Genomic DNA, 18467 nt, shown 5'->3' with positions numbered 1-18467 from the left:
TAAATATCATCAATAACCCTCCAGCATAAATACTGCCTAATGGTTTCATATTTTATGCTTGTGAAGACCTTCAGCAGATCTTTAAAACATAAAGGCTTTTTATTTGTTTTTTTAATGCTTCTAATTTTATTTTATATATATGATATTTTTATTTTTGATCTTTAATGTCTTGTTTTGATACTGTTTTGCATTTTAATTAATTCATTTATTTATTTAATTTAATTTATTATATTACCCCTACTTTTTACAAGTTAGACATATAGTCCATTTTTTATCTTTGCTTTTTTATCTTTAATGAGGCTTATTACTATTATGATTATTTTTTTTTTAATTATTATTTTCACTTTTTTTTTCATTTATTCATTTTCTTTTCGGCTCAGTCCCTTAATTAATCAGGGGTCACCACAGCAGAATTGACTACAAACTTATCCAGCATATGTTTACGCAGCGGATGTTCTTCCAGCTGCAACCCATCACTGGGAAACATCCATACACACTCATTCACACACATACACTACGGACAATTTCAGCTTACCCAATTCACCTACACCACATGTTTTTGCACTTGTGGGGGAAACCGGAGCACCCGGAGGAAACCCACACATATGCGGGGAGAACATGCAAACTCTGGATGTGAAAGAAACACTCTAGATTGACAGAAAACTGACCCAGCAGGAGCTCGAACCAGCTACCTTCTTGCTGTGAGGCAAACGTGCTACCCACTTATTTATTTATTTATTTATTTATTTATTTATTTATTTATATTTAAACATTTTATTATTTTTTACATTTATTTTGTATTTTTATTTCAGTTTTTAATATTTTCCCCACTTTTTACTGGCTAGACTTATAGCCCATTTTAAATTTTTGCTTTTTTTTATCTTTGTTGAGGCTTATTTTATTTTGTTTATTTATTGATTTTTTTAATTATTTATTTATTTATTTTATTTATTTTTTTAATTTTTTTTTTTAATTTAATTTAATTTAATTTAATTTAATTTAATTTAATTTTATTTTATTTTATTTTATTTTATTTTATTTTATTTTATTTTATTAGTGCTTGGCAAAAATTAATCACAATTAATCGCATCCAAAATAAATGTTTGTTTTGACATAATTTAAATGTGTGTATTTATTTTAGTGCGTTTATTTTGGATGCAATTAATTTCGATAAATCTTTGCCCTGCACTACCTTTTTATATTCTCTGCATTCTATATATTTATTGCTTGTTTAAATCTTGATTTTGGTCATGTTTATTTTGTATGACTATTTTTATATTTTATTACAAAATATATTTGATAAAAAACTAATTTATTTAATTCGTCCCCATGCTTTTGTTAAGGAACAGACCTGCAACACATTTTTCTTTTATGAATTACTTGTCTAGACACACACCTTGATGCACAAGTTTCACTTTGTGTGTTCTGGTCTCCAGTGAGAGCTGTAATCTGCTGTTCCCTGAAACCAGCAGAGAAATACTGGACTTTCTACATCCACCTCACTAATAACCTCTAATGGGGCTACATGTCTCTCTCTCTCGCTCTCTCTCTGGCTCCTTCTTCACTCCAGAACAGTTGACTGTAGTACTCAACATACTCCGATGTTTGTGTGTGTGTGTGTGTGTGTGTGTGTGTGTGTGTGTGTGTGTGTGTGTGTGTGTGTGTGTGTGTGTGTGTGTGTGTGTGTGTGTGTGTGTGTGTGCTTGCGTTTGTATGTGTGTGTTTTATTATAAAGGCTGATGTGTCCTGTTATGACTCACCTCATATATTGATGCTCCTATTACAGCCAATGTGCCCTCATTATTGATCAGCCAGGTTACACACACATTACTCTGAAAGCTTTAACAAGACACAGCACAGGCATATGGAAACTTCCATGACAGACATGCACAGTGTTACTGGTTTTATACTATATCAGAATTTGCAAAAACAGACAACTCCCTATTTACACATTTGCATAAACTCTTTTTCTTACCAGCTCCATTCTCTTTTCTATTGAACTTTATGATATATTTTAGATGTGTCTTTTAAAGTGGTTTCACATACATTCATTCATTCATTTTCTTTTCAGCTTAATCACTTCATTAATCAAGTCACCACAGCAGAATGAACCACCAACTTATCCAGCATATGTATTACGCAGTGGATGCAAGTTCAGCCACAACCCAACACTGGGAAACACTCATACACTTTTGCAATCACACACATACACTGATCTAGCTTATTCAATTCACCTTTAGCGGATATCTTTGGACTGTGGGAGAAACTCCACACAGAAAGGCCAACTGACCCAGCCGGGGCTTGAACCATGAACCTTCTTGCTGTATGGCGATTGTGCTACCCACTGTGCCACCGTGACACCCAGTTTTACATACAGAAACATTAAATGCATTAAATTACTTAAAATAAAATGCCAAATGGCTGAAATCATCCGAAGGCCGACACATAAGAACAGGGCAATAAAATGTCGGTCGATACATTAAAGGGATAGTGTACCTGCTGTCAATTACTCGTCCTCCACTTGTTTCAAGCCTATTTGAGTTTCTTTCTTTTGTTCAACGCAAAGGAAGATATACTGAAGAAAGTTGGGAACATAAAACCATTGACATCCTTAGTAGGAACAAAAAATTAAAAATGCTATGACAAATGTAGCATTCAGCTTTCATGAAATTCTTTGTACTTGATCCGTCTTTCCACTAACCGTTCAGAAACATTCTGGTTCAGTCGAAGTTATAACCTCTTCTGCTCCAGTCATTGGCCGACTCCAGTTTAAACATGCTAAGTTCACAGTAAACAATTTGCCAGCTGCAAAATATCTTCACATATGAAAACGATTAAAGTGTTAAACATTTAAAATGTTACAAAATTATTATTTTCTACATAAATATAAAAACCTCTACCACCATGCCTTCTTCATGTCGGGCGGCTTTTTCAGTTTATTCATGACAATTTGTATTTGTATAATGAAATTAATATTATCATTAGTATTATTTATTAGATGCATATTTATATTTGTTTTAATAAAAACAAGTTTAGATTTGTCCACATGTCTGGTTTTGGAGACCTCTGCATCACTATATGGGGCATAAGAATAGGACGTGTGTTTGGATATTACTCAGGTTTTTGATCACACTATGTTATTATTATTCTTTTGTTCATTTGATAGAAATCAGAACTGAATTTAGAAATAGTTTTGAAACAAATCTTTGTGCTTAACAAACTAAATTAAATATGTAGGCTAATTGATGTCTTCTGTGTTGTGCCAAAGAGCTTATGCTGCGTTCACACCAGACGCGGAACGCGCGTCAAGCGCGAGTGATTTACATGTTAAGTCAATGCAAACGCGCGAATAGAAATCCTGCAGCGCGATATGCGCGAATGGCGCGGCGCGAATGACGCAAATGGCACGGGGCGAACTGAGCGTTTTGCGCGTTTGACGCGCTTAACAAGCGTTTCGCGCGAATCTCTCAAATTTAAAAATCTGAACTTCAGCGTTCATTCGCGCCGCGTTAACCAATCAGAAGCTTGCTCTTGTGGGGGCGTGATTGTGACATAGAACCTGTTGTCGGTGTTCCGAGGGAAATTCTCCAGCCTTCACCGACAACAGTTCATTAAACTCGGCTTGGCTCAGTCAGAAGCACCGCTGAAAGCCTCCGTCATCCAGGTTAAGTTTCTGGAGGAGTTTATGAGCTCACAGAGCTAGATGCACCTCTGAAAGGATGTAGTGGACTCAGACACGAACCTAAACATATCGATGCTGTTTTTCAGTCTTCATAAAGCACATAAACACTGTTATTTTCTTCATAAAATCCATGTTAGCCATTTAGCTATGAAGTTAGAGTCTTCGGGCAGACAGAAGCCCTGCCCATCACGCGAATCTGCGTCTGTTGCGAAGTGAATTTGACACGCGATTGAAGCGGATTTGACGAGCGATTGAAGCGGGGGTTGACGCGCGAATGAAGCGAGTAAACTCAAATGTTCACGTGGCTATTTACGCGTGAATAGTGCGATTTATCCGCGCGTTCCGCGTCTGTTGTGAACACAGCATTAGAATGACCAAGAGGCGACACTCTAGTGTAATTTGGAAAACAGCCACTAGAGGGCGCGGCGGCCATTATGGAATGAAAACTCTAATAGAACAACAGCATATTATAAGTCTGTAAAATAAACTATTAAAAGTGCTGATGATTATGATAACAAATGTTGTATTGTCGTCTTTCAGGTTGTCTCTCGGCTTTAATGCGCTTTCTAAATAAATAAATAAAAAACAAAGCAGCTGCTTGCCATCGCGACAGTAATGAGACCCTATGGACGGCCGATCACTTTTACTCCAAAATGGCGGAATCCGGGGCTGTTGCTGGGCGCTGCTGTTGCAATGGAACGTTTTATTGAGTGTCGCCTCTTGGTCATTCTAAGCTCTTTGGTAGTGCCAAAGACTCTAGGATACACAAGACATGTCACTCGTGCCTTTTTGAATGGGGAAAAGTGTAACTGTCAGTATGGTGAATAAAGCCCCGCCTACTAGTACAGGAGCCAATCATCGATCCTTATATGCTGAAAAAAAGCCCACTTTCTAGTACAGGAGCCAATCATCGATCACTATAGATGGATGATTCTCTGGGTGAGGGGCTTGGACCAGCCGTGAGCTTCGGCAGATTTTGTGTGATTTGGATGTTTAGAAATGAAAGTAAAGAGGCTGTTGTTGCTTCATTTTATTGGTGATTCCTAATATGGATTTCAATTGTAAGCTTGGCAAGCCATTTTTTAGAATTTGATGTTTCCCCATTCAAACAGGAGTTTCAAAGATGGCAAGTAAAATGTAAAATGACTTGCCTTTTAGGGAATTTGGTAGTGCACACAACACCGTTTCCTTGATATGGAAACCTTCATTTGATTTAAAGCCAGGCATCATCGCCCTTAATATTCATCCTCCAAATCAGTCAATTTGTTTTTAATGTGTGGGATTTATGTGTGTTCAAACAAACAAATAATCATAATAAAATGTAAACATGTCCGTTTTCCCATGCTTTGTGTAAAATGAGCATACATATGAGCATTGTATTAAATGAGCATGCCTCACACTGGTGAGAGGGTTTGACAAACCACCTGTAGAGACACTGTTCTCACTTACTAAGGCCCCGTTTAAACTGGTGCGTTTTAGTTTTAAAACAGCGTATTAGAATGAAAACGATCCGCGTCCACACTAGCGTTTCACCCAGTGTTTCTGAACAGCTCTCCGTCCACACCAAAACACTGAAAATGCACATCACGTGACCACACACACACACACACACACACACACACTCTGGCATGCACTGCAGCAAATCTACCTAGATGAGAGCTGTGCTCGGAGTGTTCATCAATTGATAACAAAATGCAATAAAGATGACGCTCATATTTGCAGCACAACGCCTTAACATTTCTGCTGGCTGTTAAGTTGTTAACATCAAAATGAAAACAGCAGTTCTTTCTATCATGTTTTCATTTTATTATTAAGATATAGTGAATCAACGTAGCCAGGATGATGTAAATAAGGTTATAAAGTACACTTTTCCCTTTGAAGATTTACCTAACATGTCCTCGGAAGTCTGTTTGCCATATGAAACTTGTGAAGTTTGAAATTACAAGGAGAGGATGCAGGACTGAACTGTGTGTGTAGGCTACTTTATGTTGAGGAAAAGCCCCAAACAGAAAGGTGAATGTCGGCAGCCCCGCCTCCGTGTTCAGATGTCTCCATTTTCCCACATCCACACTGAGACGGAGCAGCAGCATTTTAGAATGAAAACGGCCTCTTCAGTATTTCAAAAATGCTCCGTTTTTGGCGCTCGAAAACTCCGGCATAGTGTGGACGGATGGTGTAACCGTAGCAAAACTTATGTGTTTTCAAATTAAAACGCATTAGTGTAAACGGGGCCTAAAACTCCTCCTTACTCTAGCACTTCATTCTCTGAGCACAAACAGTTCCTTTGTATAATTAGCACTTCTTGTGTGTATTGCCTCTTTTTGTTGAATCTCTAAATGCCTTTTTAATTTTAAGTCGCTTTGGACAAAACCGTCTGCTAAATGACTAAATGTAAACAGTTGCGAATGCTTGTTCTTGCTGGCTTTTCTGACATTAAGGACGTTTTGGCTGTGAGATTCAGTTGTTTTGTTTCCAAAGTGTCAGAATAATGTATATAGGCTCCACCCTCTTCTGTACAAGCAGCAACTCATTTGCATTTAAAGAGACATGTACATGTTTTTGCTCAAACCCCAAAAATGGGGCAAATCTCACAAGCTGTAATAAAAGATCTTGAATGAAAATGAATTGAACTTATTTTAAAGCTTTTGAAAAGAGGCATAATATGTTGCTGTCAAAACTTTGCAGAGCTTTTTACATTCACATACAGCTAGATTACACACGTCTACACACTGCACAGTTGTCTCCATTGAGTGGACTATAAAATGATCCCAGATTTTCCTCTTACCAGCTGAATCACTATTGATTGTTGTGAATAGCTCTCGCCAAGCTCTGTAGTCAACAAACTTCTCTAACAAATGTGTAGCTCTTTGTAAACAGCCTTGAAGGGGTCATTTTACCAGCAATCAAATTGTCCTTGATTCTGTTAGATATGAAGAGCTTGATATGCTGTGGCAACATACTTTAACTATTGCATTCCCTGTAGTCAAAAAAGAGCTTTTATTGAAACTAAACTGAAACAAATGACTTGTTATAAATGTCTGCAACTTTCTGATGTCAGATAATGTTAACGCATAATTGTCAACAGTTACATAACAGTGACGCTTGCTCAGATGCTTGTTCTGTGCTTCATTGCTGGAATGCAGGCATCTGATTTGATTATGAAATAAGACACCACCATCATTTTCTGCCTTTCATATTCTACTCGAATACACCCGACTAGATGTGCTGTTCGTTTTACACTGTATATTGTAAAGACGGTACAAAACATGAATATCAGAGAAAGATGGAAAAAGGTAGACTGAAATATGCTAAAAGTACAGTAATGCAATATTTTACTTAATGAATAGTAATAATAGTTTGTATTAATGAATTAGTATTAATGAAATAAAACTATAATAATATGAATTAATCACATTTAAATATGATTGTGAATATATGGCGACGCAGTGGCACGGTAGGTAGTGCTTTCCCCTCACAGCGAGAAGGTTGCTGGTTCGAGCCACGGCTGGGTCAGTTGGCATTTCTGTGTGGAGTTTGCATGTTCTCCCTGCGTTCGCATGGGTTTCCTCCGGGTGCTCCGGTTTCTCCACAGTTTAAAGACATGCGGTACAGGTGAATTGGGTTGCCTAAATTGTCTGTAGTGTATGAGTGTGTGTGGATGTTTCCCAGAGATGGGTTGCGGCTGGAAGGGCATCTGCTGCGAAAAAACGTGCTAGATAAGCAATTACAGCCTCAAGTCTTTTTGAATATGATCCCACAAGCTTGGCACACCCGTCTTTGGGAATTTTTGCCTATTCCTCTTTGCAGTATAAGCTCTCTCAGGTTGGATGGGAAGTGACAGTGTACAGTTGTTTTCAGATCTCTCCAGAGATGTTCAATAGGATTTAGATCTGGGCTCTGGCTGGGCCACTCTAGGACATTCACAGAGTTGTTGTGAAGTCACTCGACTGATATTTTGGCAGTATGCTTTAGGTCATTGTCCTGCTGGACGATGAACCAACGCCCTAGTCTGAGGTCAAGAGCACTCTGAAGCAGGTTTTCATTTAGGATGTCGCTGTACATTGCTGCATTCATCTCTACCTCTATCCTGACTAGTCTTTCAGTTCCTGCTGCTGAAAAACATCCCCACAGCAAGATGCTGCCACCACCATGCTTCACTGTAGGGATAGTATTAGCCTGGTGAGAAGCGGTGACTGGTTTTCTCCAAATGTAATGCCTGGCATTCACTCCAAACTGTTAAATTTTAGTCTCATCAGACCAGAGAATTTTGTTTCTTATGGTCTGAGAGTCCTTCAGATGCCTTATGGAAAATTCCAGGTGGAGAGTGTCTTCCATCTGGCCATTCTACCTCACAGGCCTGATTGGTGGATTGCTGTACCAATGGTTGTCTTTCTTTAAGATTCTCCTCACTCCACAGAAGAACGCTGGAGCTCAGAAAGAGTGACCATCAGGTTATTGATCACCTCCCTGACTAAGTTCCTTCTCCACGATCACTCAGCTTAGATGGCCGGCCAGCTCTAGGAAGAGTCCTGGTGGTTCCAATCATCTTCCACTTATGTATGATGGAGGCCCCTGTGCTCATTGGAGCTTTCAGAGCAGCAGAAATTTTTCTGTAACCTTCCCCAGCCTTGTGCCTCGAGACAATCCTCTCTCAGAGGTCTACAGGCAATTCCTTTGTCTTCATGCTTGGTTTGTGCTTTGACATGCACTATCAACACTGGGACCTTATATAGACAGGTGTATGCCTTTTCAAATCATGTCCAATCAACTGAATTTACCACAGGTGAACTCCAATTAAGCTGCTGAAACATCTCAAGAATGATCAGTGGAAACAAAATGAACCTGAGCTCTATTTAGAGCTTCACGGCAAAGGCTGTGAATACTGATGTACATGTGATTTTTCAGGTTTTTTATTTTGAATAAATTTGCAACAATTTCAAAAAAGCTTTTTTCACATTGTCATTATGTGGTATTGTGTGTAGAATTTTTAGAAAATAAATTAATTTAATCTATTTTGGAATAAGACTATAACATAAAAATGTGGAAAAAGTGAAGCAGTATGAATACTTTCCGGATGCACTGTATATAATTTATTTATATTTAATTCACCAAAATTACGCTGTATTTAGATTCAAATATTTTTTGCTGCTTGTTCAAACTACTCATTTAACATGAGCTGAAATACAACATGACAACATGAATGAACTGTGTGGAACCCTGCGCCTTTTTACAGTGTATATTGAAGAAACTAAGTATTAATAAGAAATATGTAAATCAAAATGTTAAAAGTTGAAAATGAGAAATATTGCTTATGCAAAAATCATATTCATATTTTTTTGCTCTGTTCATGTTGAAATGAAGCTAAGCAGGATTGCGTTCGGTCAGTACCTGGATGGGAGACCACATGGGAAAGCTAGGTTGCTGCCAGAAGTGGTGTTAGTGAGGCCAGTAGGGGGTATGTGTGGGTCCTAACGCCCCAGTATATCAATGGAGACTCTATACTGCTCATGCAGATGGGACGTTAAACCAAGGTCCTGACTCTCTGTGGTCGTTAAAAATTTCAGGATGTCCTTTGAAAGAGAGTAGGGGTTTAAGCCCAGCATCCTGGCTAAATTTGCCATCTGGCTTCTGTCCATCAAGGCCATCCCCTTATCATAATTTGCTTCATCACCCTGTCTCCTCACCACCAATCAGCTGGTGTGTGGTCTTGTGTCATCCAGGTTGATGCTGCACACTGGTGGTGAATGAGGAGATTTCCCCCATAAATATGTAAAGCGCTTTGAGTGTCTATAAAAAAGCTATATAAATGTAGGGAACTATTATTATTATTATTAGTAGTAGTAGTAGTAGTACTTTTTAGGTTTAAGCTGAAATGCCAAAGTAATAATCTAAAACATTCATAATTGTAGTGTGGAAATGCACATCTGAAGTATTATACTAAGACACAAATACATGGATATTATACATGTCCTAGTTGTTTCATAATTAACTCACATGACAAGCTGTTGTCTGTTCCCATTCATTACCAGCATAATCATAAGTAATAAGTAATGCTTCCGAATGGACATCCTGAGTGTCATGGCATTCCATCATTCTGTGTTGAGGAGAAACGCAACTCTTCAAGAAAATCCGACAAGGCCAAGAGAGAGAGTGAGAGTGAAAGAGAGAAAGAGAAAGAGAGAGTAAGAGAGAGAGAGAAAGAGAGGTTCGACCATTAAAGGTTATTAGTGAGCCGATGCTAAAAGCTTTCACTAAGCCTGAACCTGTGTGTGTGCATATGTATGTTTGTGTGTGTGTGTGTGTGTGCGCGCGTGTGTGTGTGTGTGTGTGTGTGTGTGTGTGTGTGTGTGTGTGTGTGTGTGTGTGTGTGTGTGTGTGTATGTGTTGTCATGGAAACAGCACAGATATAACCTACAAATGTGGAACCATAGTAACTGCCAACAGGTCAACTGACGGATGGAGTGAGGATGATAAAGATGAGATTTGTGTGTTTGTGTGTGTCACACAATACAGCTCATTCCCAAACACAACAGCAGAAAAAGCTTGCAGAGGACAGCAATGTAATCATATAAACATTAACTGTAGCTCTTTTTGCAGTGCAGTCAAACACACATATAAGAGAAGTAAACAAAATGGTTGTGTGTTCATGTGTGTAAGTACAGTATGTATAATTTCATTGTCTACGCATTATATAGAGTTTTATAGATACACTATATGTACTACATTGTATTGTATTTTTTATAAATATTCGACATTGCAATGATTCGAAATGTTTTTTTTTTTTGTTATTTTGTGATTGTTGAATTAATTTGTTTGGTTTTGTCATTTTTAATATTTTAAAAAATATTTTTTGTTTAATTTATTATAATAGTATAAATTATATTTGTTATATATATATATATATATATATATATATATATATATATATATATATATATATATACTATCTACATATATTTGTTTTATTTAGCTTCTTTTTTTTTTTTTGGCTTTGTTTACAAAATTTAAATTCTATTTTTTGTCAGTATTCTGCAATTCTGTATTGATTTTCTGTCACAGAAAACGGAGCGGATGATTTGCAGCTGCGCTTGCTCCGACATGTGCTACAGAGATCACACAGTGCATAAATTTTTTCATACCAAAAGTGTAAAGATGCTTTTCAGACTAAAAGAGAAAGTTGTTATGTTACAGAACTAGGTAATATATTATTTTACCCTCGTCATTTCCAAAATTATATAATTAGTCATTTTATAATCAGTTATTTTTTGCCAGTCTCCTGTCCTGGAGAAGAGGGCCTATTGACCACCTATGTACACACTGCTCTGTGCTCTCTGATTTAGGAAAGGCAGCAGGGGACATTGTAAATGTACAAATATTTCAGCTTATAAAAAACATAGATGTGCTGATATTTCTTTTTGAAAATTTAAAATCCCTGCACAGTCACAGTTTTAGTTTGTTCATATAAATGAGTCTTCTTCAGTTTGTATTCTTTTTTATTTTTTAAATAGCAATTTGGTTAAGGCAGAAAATATATTATTTTGCAAAAATAAATAAATAAATAAAAATTGCAGCATTTAAGAAAAAAATGAAAGGGCTCTTCACCTTAAATTTGTGTCTAATAGTTTTGTTTAAAAATTGTTTTTAAATCATATTGTGAGATTAGTATCGTTAATCGTGGCGAGTAAGTGGAATCGTTGCATCCCTAGTTTCAAATTTAATTGGATTGAACATGAAACAATCAAGTTGTCCCCCGAAAAAACTCAAGAATTGTGTTGATTCAGCTCATTTTGTAAAAGTAGTTTGAACAGATACAAAAAAAAGATATTTTGAAGAAAGTAGGAAACATGTAACCATTGACTTCCAATGTTTTGTTTACTTTCTACTATGGAAGTCAATGGCTATGGTTTTTTTTTTTTTTTTTTTTTCAAAATTGTTCAGAACAACACAGCCTATCTAGTACTGAAATTAACAAAATACAGTCTGAAATATAATAATAACCAATGCTTTTTTTTTTTAGTGCTGTTATTCAATACAACCCCTACTTATAGTTGGTCCCAAGTATCCAGGAAACAAGCACAGCATGCGTCATTGTTTGGGTTTGAAATTCAGTAAGGGAATTTAATGAGAGCCCTATACAGTGTACAGTAGGTTTCTGATTACCTGTCGTGAAAAAATAACGCTTGTACTGTAAATCTTGCAAGCTCAGCATTTGAAAGGAAGATTGTTGTGCAAGTGTCATTCTCTTGCTGAATGCAGTTCATGCACAGCCCCCTCTGCTGGTAAAATCATATGATAATCATCCATATCTAAAGGTAGCAGGTCTTTCTGGGAAAAAAAAAGAAAACATTTTACAATGACTCAGCTGAGGTATCCATAGCAACTGAAAAGATCTTCATCTCTGATTCTCAGAAAGATATGTTTATATATTGAATATGTTTGAGAGATTGTACCTGCTTTGTTAATAGTGACAACAAACAGTGTGTGCACTTTTAAAGGATAAAGGTTCTTTATTGGCCCCTTAAAGGGGACCTATTATGCCTCTTTTTTACAAGATCTAAAATAAGTCTCTGATGTCTAGAACATGTACCTAGAGAAGTTTCAGCTCAAAATACACCACAAATATACAGGGTATATATTTTTATTTTTAATCTGCCTCTTCTAGGCTTTGATTCTAATTGTGCCATTTTAAATTTATTTGAGATTGTGCTTTTTTCAAAAGAGGGCGGAACAACAAGTGCCTTTGTGTCAACATAGTGGCAGATTCAAAAACAAGACTAACGTCCTATGCAAATAAGGCAGAGATCATCACTAATGGGCGGAGCCTATCCCCACTGATGACACGTACAAAGGGAGAATGTCAATCAAAGTGTTTCTGCAGACTGTTTTTATGAGGTGTGATTATAAAAAGCTAAATTAATACATTTTTTACCATTAGAAGCTGTTTATATTCACAGACTGTTACCACACAACTGTTTAAACCCCTTATAAAAGTGCTTTTTGCAAAATAGGTTTCCTTTAATGTAACATCCTTTTAATTTCACAAATATTTTTTTTATAATGGATTGAGGTGGTTTAGAATATAAAATAGTTTTTCATGTTATGAAGAACATATACTTTTCATTAAAGTTCTCCTGTGGCATCGCTGTGTGCCCTTTTTGGTTCTTTCTGAAACCTTTATTTTTAAGATTGTGTATTCAGGGTTGAGCATTGAAATGAAATGTATTTTAAAATAAAATACCACATGGCAGATCATTCTGTTGTGCCGACCCCTGATGAATAAAAAATGAATGAAAATACCAAATACTTTAAAGCTGCTGTATGTAAGTTTTTAACTCTTCTAAAGCATAAATAAACCATGATATGTTTGCAGATATTTAAAAAACATGCCAAGTGAACATTCGTGTTTATCTAAAAAACAATGCTAAAGTCAGATATTCTGCTTTGAAAATATCTGTTACATGCTGGAACGTCTGTCTTTGTTTTGTTTCTTTTAACCCACCCGCTGCCACTTCAGTCAGTTATATTTCAGCACCATGGGTTACCTTGTTGGAAAACCGCATATTTCATTCATTCAGCCTGGAAGGCTGTCAAAGCATGTGTTACCACGTCGGCCCTACACCACCAAACCCGCTTTGAGCTGGGATCGAACCGGCAACTCTTCGCATGGGAGTCGGTTGCTCTTACAATGAGGCTAAAGACCATGGTTTCTAGCATCTGTTACTAGAGCACTTTTTTTTTAGAGGTCACTGAGATTTACCTGCATAGCACTTCGCTAGCTGGCCTCCATTACACTCCCTAAACCTGACTCCCATGTGGGTTACGGCAACAAAAGAAACTCTTTCGGTCCTACACCACCCAACCCGCTTGAAGCTGGATTGGAATCGGTTACTCTCTGCATGGGAGTCAGTTGCTCTGACAAGGAGGCCAAAGACCATTTACCTGCACAGCACTTCACTAGCTGGCCTCCGTTACATATGCATCTGTGACTGAAGTGTGACCTCCGGTGGACATTGCAGACTCCGAATTGAAAAGCAGATTCCACATGATTAATTAGCAAATAATAGAAATATTCCTAACGTAAACATTAATTGAGCAGGAATTTGCAGTGTTAAGCAATATAGCTGTTTGCACCAGACAAAACTTAAATACAGCCATTCAGAGGCACAGAATATGCACTCATTCACTGAATGGTACGCTTTATAATCTAATTAAAACATACTAAACCTCTTTAACATTATGCTGAATCACTGATATATGTTATTTTTAACTAAGTCACAGTTCTAAAGTTTAACTGCAAACGGTTTATTTTCAAGATCTGAGGTGAACTATTTGCTGCTGCTTTCAGTTGTATGGCAATAAATGTCATGTAAAATGGCATTCAAACTCACATTGTTAGCATTTAACACTGAATAAAGCACATTAGGTGTACCTGAAGTAATCATTGACAGTTCTCTGTTGTTCAGCAGGAGATAGAAACCGTTTCTAATATATTAATTCCATATTAGGTTAGAACAAAAACTGCTTTTAATATGGAGAATATTCCTTCAGGCTGCCCTTTTATATAGAACACAATTTAAATCAGCCTTAAATCAGATCTTTAGGCTCGAAAGTCAGACTCGCTCCTGCCCCTGGTCCTAAATCTGGCAACCTGTATTTGCGTTTGTTTTGATTCAGGAATACAATAACTAGTACTGCACCTTTAATTTTATGTTTATCAACATAAACATTCAATAGCCACACCATGCATCCAAATAAATACTGTATTTTTGCATTTCATATAGTATAAATACTAAATATTAAAAAATACTTTAAAAACTTTTCTTTTATTTTGCCGATCCAGGCGCAAAGCTTAGGGTGCAAAACCATTAAGGGTGTGTCCGAATCCACTTTTTGCTATTTTAAGGACGGAAAAACCGCTTTGCGCTGTGGCGCATTGTCTAACAGGGTTGAGCTTATTCTCTTAATGAGTTTTAGGTGTGCTTTGAGAATAAACCAATCAGAGTCTCATCTCCCATTTCCTTTAAGAGCCAGTTGCGTAGCGCCATGGCACATTTGCTATTTACATGGCGAACTTTGTAAGTGGAAAAACTGAATGCTTCACTAGAGAGAAAGCAGTTAAGCAGAGCATCTACAGCAGGGGTGCTCAACCCTGTTCCTGGAGATCTACTTTCCTGCAGATTTCAGTTGCTACCCATTTCAAACACACCTGCCTTTAATTATCAAGTGCTGTTCAGGTCCTAATTAATTGGTTCAGGTGTGTTTGAACAGGGTGAAAGCTGCGTTTTGCAGGAAGGTAGATCTCCAGGAACGGGATTGAGCAGCCCTGATCTACAGCGTGAGAATGAGGGAAAGAGCCTTCTCATTCTTTACTTTCAATTTCACTCTCGTGGATAGGGAAACGTGTTATACGCACAGACATCCATTAGCCTATAAATAATTAATTTTGTTTATTAAATGCAAAGATGTGTTTCAAAATTATTTCTAAATTCATTTCTGATTTCCAGCAAACAAATAAATGAACAACAATAACGAAGTGTGTTCAAAAATCTGAGTTATATCCTAACACATATGGTCTAAAACCTGACAGGTGGGCAAATCTAAGCTTGTTTTTAATAAAACAGGTATAAATATGCATATAGTAAATACTACTACTACTAATAATAATAACTTTACAAAAGCAAATTATCATAAATAAACTAAAAAAGCCCCCACAAGATGAAGAAGGCATGGAGGCAGTGGTTTTTAAATTTATTTAGGCTAGAAAATAATAATTTTTGTAATATTTTAATTCTTTAATTATTTTTTATTGGTAAAGATATTTGCAAATTGTACATCCTGTGTGCATTAAGCAATGTTTAAGCAAGGCGCACAACTAATGCGCTCTGCGCTGGACTTTATTCTAGTCTATTATAGCTCCTCAAAATAGCAACGCGCCTTAACCCACCTCCTTTTTTAGACTAGAACGCCTATTGGGTGCACATATGAGCGCAAATGCATTTGCTCTTTAAACAGCGTGGTGCAACACGTCAAAACGATTCTTGCATCGAGCTGAAACTAGCAAACAACAATTGCGTTGCGTCTTGCGCCGCAATGCGCCAGGTGTATGACAGGGCCCTATATCTAAAAATGACTAAAAATGGAGTTATCTGTGATTGCAAAAATCCATTTTATATATATCATGCTTCTGTATAATCTTTGTCGGAAGTGTATTAGGATATTAAGATATGAGTATTTGGTCAAAGATCACAATCCCTGTTTGTTATTCTCTAGGTTTCTGATTGTTTTGGGATGTCTGATTCTGTCGATATTAACAACATTCAAAGAGCACGAGAAGGATTCGGCTCACTGGCTGGTGATTCTGGTGAGTGTATGTGTATTCTGTACTTGTGTATGTGTGTTGAGAAGAAAATGACTGACTGTTTCTCTCACCTGTAGGAGACGTTTACCATCTTTATTTTTGGAGGTGAGTTTGCGTTGAGGATATGGGCCGCCGGCTGCTGCTGTCGATATAAAGGCTGGAGAGGACGGCTCAAATTCGCCCGCAAACCGCTGTGTGTCCTGGGTGAGTTCAACACACCGACCCAAACAAACACACACTCTCACTTAAACACAAACACACATATGCATATACTGTCACAGTGTCTTTAATTAAACATCAGCAAGGAGCAAATCAGGACACACACTAACAGAAGATATGGACTTACAAGCAATAGAAGCAAGCAGGCATTATGCTGTAAAAATATTTTGTGATTCATGGTTCTTTTCGGTTTATTTGCACTTTTGATTTGCATTATGAGACCTTTGACTGGATGCAGTTTACACTAACCTACTTGCTTACTGTTTAGTCAGAAGATGGCAGCAAAAAGTTAAGAGCAGTGGCTTGACCCTCCTAAATTATTAGCCCCCCTGTATATTTTTCCAAAATGTTAGTTTAACGGAAAGAAGATTTTTTTCATCACTAATTACTAATATTTGTTTTTTATTATTGCCATGATGAGAGTGCATCATATTTTATTAGATATTTTTCAAGATATTACACTGGAACTTTTCTTACTTATGTTTTTTTGTCTTGTTTCAAGTCCAAATACCTAAAAATTCTTAAATAAAGAATAAATATTTAGACAAGCAAAACATAATGTCTTGTTTTAAAAAATAATGGGCCAAAATGAAGCAAGTTTTTCCTTAAAACAAGCAAAATAATCTGCCAATGGGGTAAGAAAAATAATCTTATGTCAAAAGCAAAAGCAAGATTATTTTGCTTGTTTTTAAGGAAAAACTCACTTGATATTGCCATACTATTTCAAAAAAGAAAAGACTTTATCTTTTGTTTGCCTAGAAAATGCTTCTTAATATAACAATTTTTAGATATTTGGATTAAAGACAAGACAAAAAAATCTACGTAAGCATTTTTTTTTGCAGTGTAGTAATCAGCTTAAAGTGCAATTTAAAGGTTAATTAGGCAAGTTAGGGTTATTAGGCAAAACTAAACAACAATGGTTTGTTCTGTAGACAATAAAATAAAAATATTGCTTAGGAACGATATCAGTATTCACCTTAAAATGTGTTTTTTTTTATTAAAAACTGCTTTTATTTTATTCTAGCTGAAATAAAACAAATAAGACTTTCTCCAGAAGAAAAAATATTATTGGAAATAATGTGAAAATTTCCTTGCTTTGTTAAACATTATTTCGGAAATATTTGAAAAAGAAAAACAATTCAAAGTAGGGCTAATAGTTTGACGTCAACTGCGTATATAGCCTGTATAAATATATTAACAGTCAAGATGATTCAATTATGGAATCTCATGATTGACCAGAATCAAGTATTCCAGAAATTCATGTAATAGGGCTTTAAAATAAATACAAGAACACTTTATTGATGCTTAATTAAAAAATTTCCGATTTTAGGGGCCGATATATACAGGTGAATCTCAATAAATTAGAACGTCATCGTTTTAAAAAACAGCTTTAGTAAACAAAATTATTTGAAACAATCTCTTCTTTAGTTTGCTCTTTGCCCTCACACTACAAGCATAACGCACCGAAGCCCAACCGTATCAAGCTCTGGCACACCTCTTCCAACCGGCCAACTGAATTAAGCCCGAGCCTGATTTGGAGCACTGAAACTTGTCAAACGAACTGGGAAATGGGCACAGGCACAGTTTGGATAGCATAGTGTGAGTAAGCCCTAAGTGAAATGAATCACCTTTTCTATGACATTCTAATTTAATGAGATGCATCGGTACTGTATAAGATTTTTTTTGTGTGTTAATTGCTTTTTAACATAGTGTTTTAGCAAAAGCTGATCTCGTCATGAACATCTTGTCAGAAAAGCACTGCTCTGTGATCAGTAGTAAATCTCCTCCAAAGGCCAGAGGGTGCTCTCGCACAGAAACTGCACAGCAAATAAGGCCGTAATCACACTATGTAAAGTTGCCTTGTACTGGGCCAAAACACGCTTGTTCCCTCTCTCGTCTCCCCCGACGCCCCTGAAAGGGCTCTATTTTGACGATCTATGCGCAAAGTGCAAAGCAATTAGGGCATGTCGGAATCCACTTTTGCTAATTTAAGGATGGAAAAATCCGCTTTTTAAAAAAAAAAATCCGGCTTTTATATTTATTTAGGCTAGAAAATAATATGTTTTGGAATATTTTAATCCTTTATATTTATATCCTATAGGCTATATATCCTTATTATATCCTATATATATCCTTAATATTTTGATTATTTTTCATTTGTAAAGATATTTGCGTATTGCTGTACATCCTGTCTGTATTAAGCAATGT

General features: G+C 36.6%; 1 protein-coding gene across 5 annotated transcripts in view; it reads left to right on the top strand.

Annotated features, from left to right (window-relative positions):
• The window catches only part of kcnq3 (potassium voltage-gated channel, KQT-like subfamily, member 3), an 85941-nt gene that overhangs the window by 35878 nt on the left and 31596 nt on the right, over window positions 1-18467 (top strand). For all 5 annotated transcript variants that reach the window (XR_015478864.1, XR_015478865.1, XR_015478866.1 and 2 more), the window contains exons 3-4: window positions 15953-16043; window positions 16118-16244. Coding sequence is in view for 2 of the 5 variants with exons in the window: in XM_087241262.1 (XP_087097388.1) it covers window positions 15953-16043; window positions 16118-16244 (218 nt within the window). In the remaining 3 variants the exon portion in view is untranslated. The remainder of the gene's footprint in view (window positions 1-15952; window positions 16044-16117; window positions 16245-18467) is intronic.

This window comes from Danio rerio, chromosome 2 (assembly GCF_052040795.2).
Source record: "Danio rerio strain M-AB ecotype USA chromosome 2, GRCz13ab, whole genome shotgun sequence".
NCBI lineage: Eukaryota > Metazoa > Chordata > Actinopteri > Cypriniformes > Danionidae > Danio > Danio rerio.
Note: the sequence above shows the minus strand (reverse complement) of the source record. Positions and strands in the feature narration are given on the sequence as shown.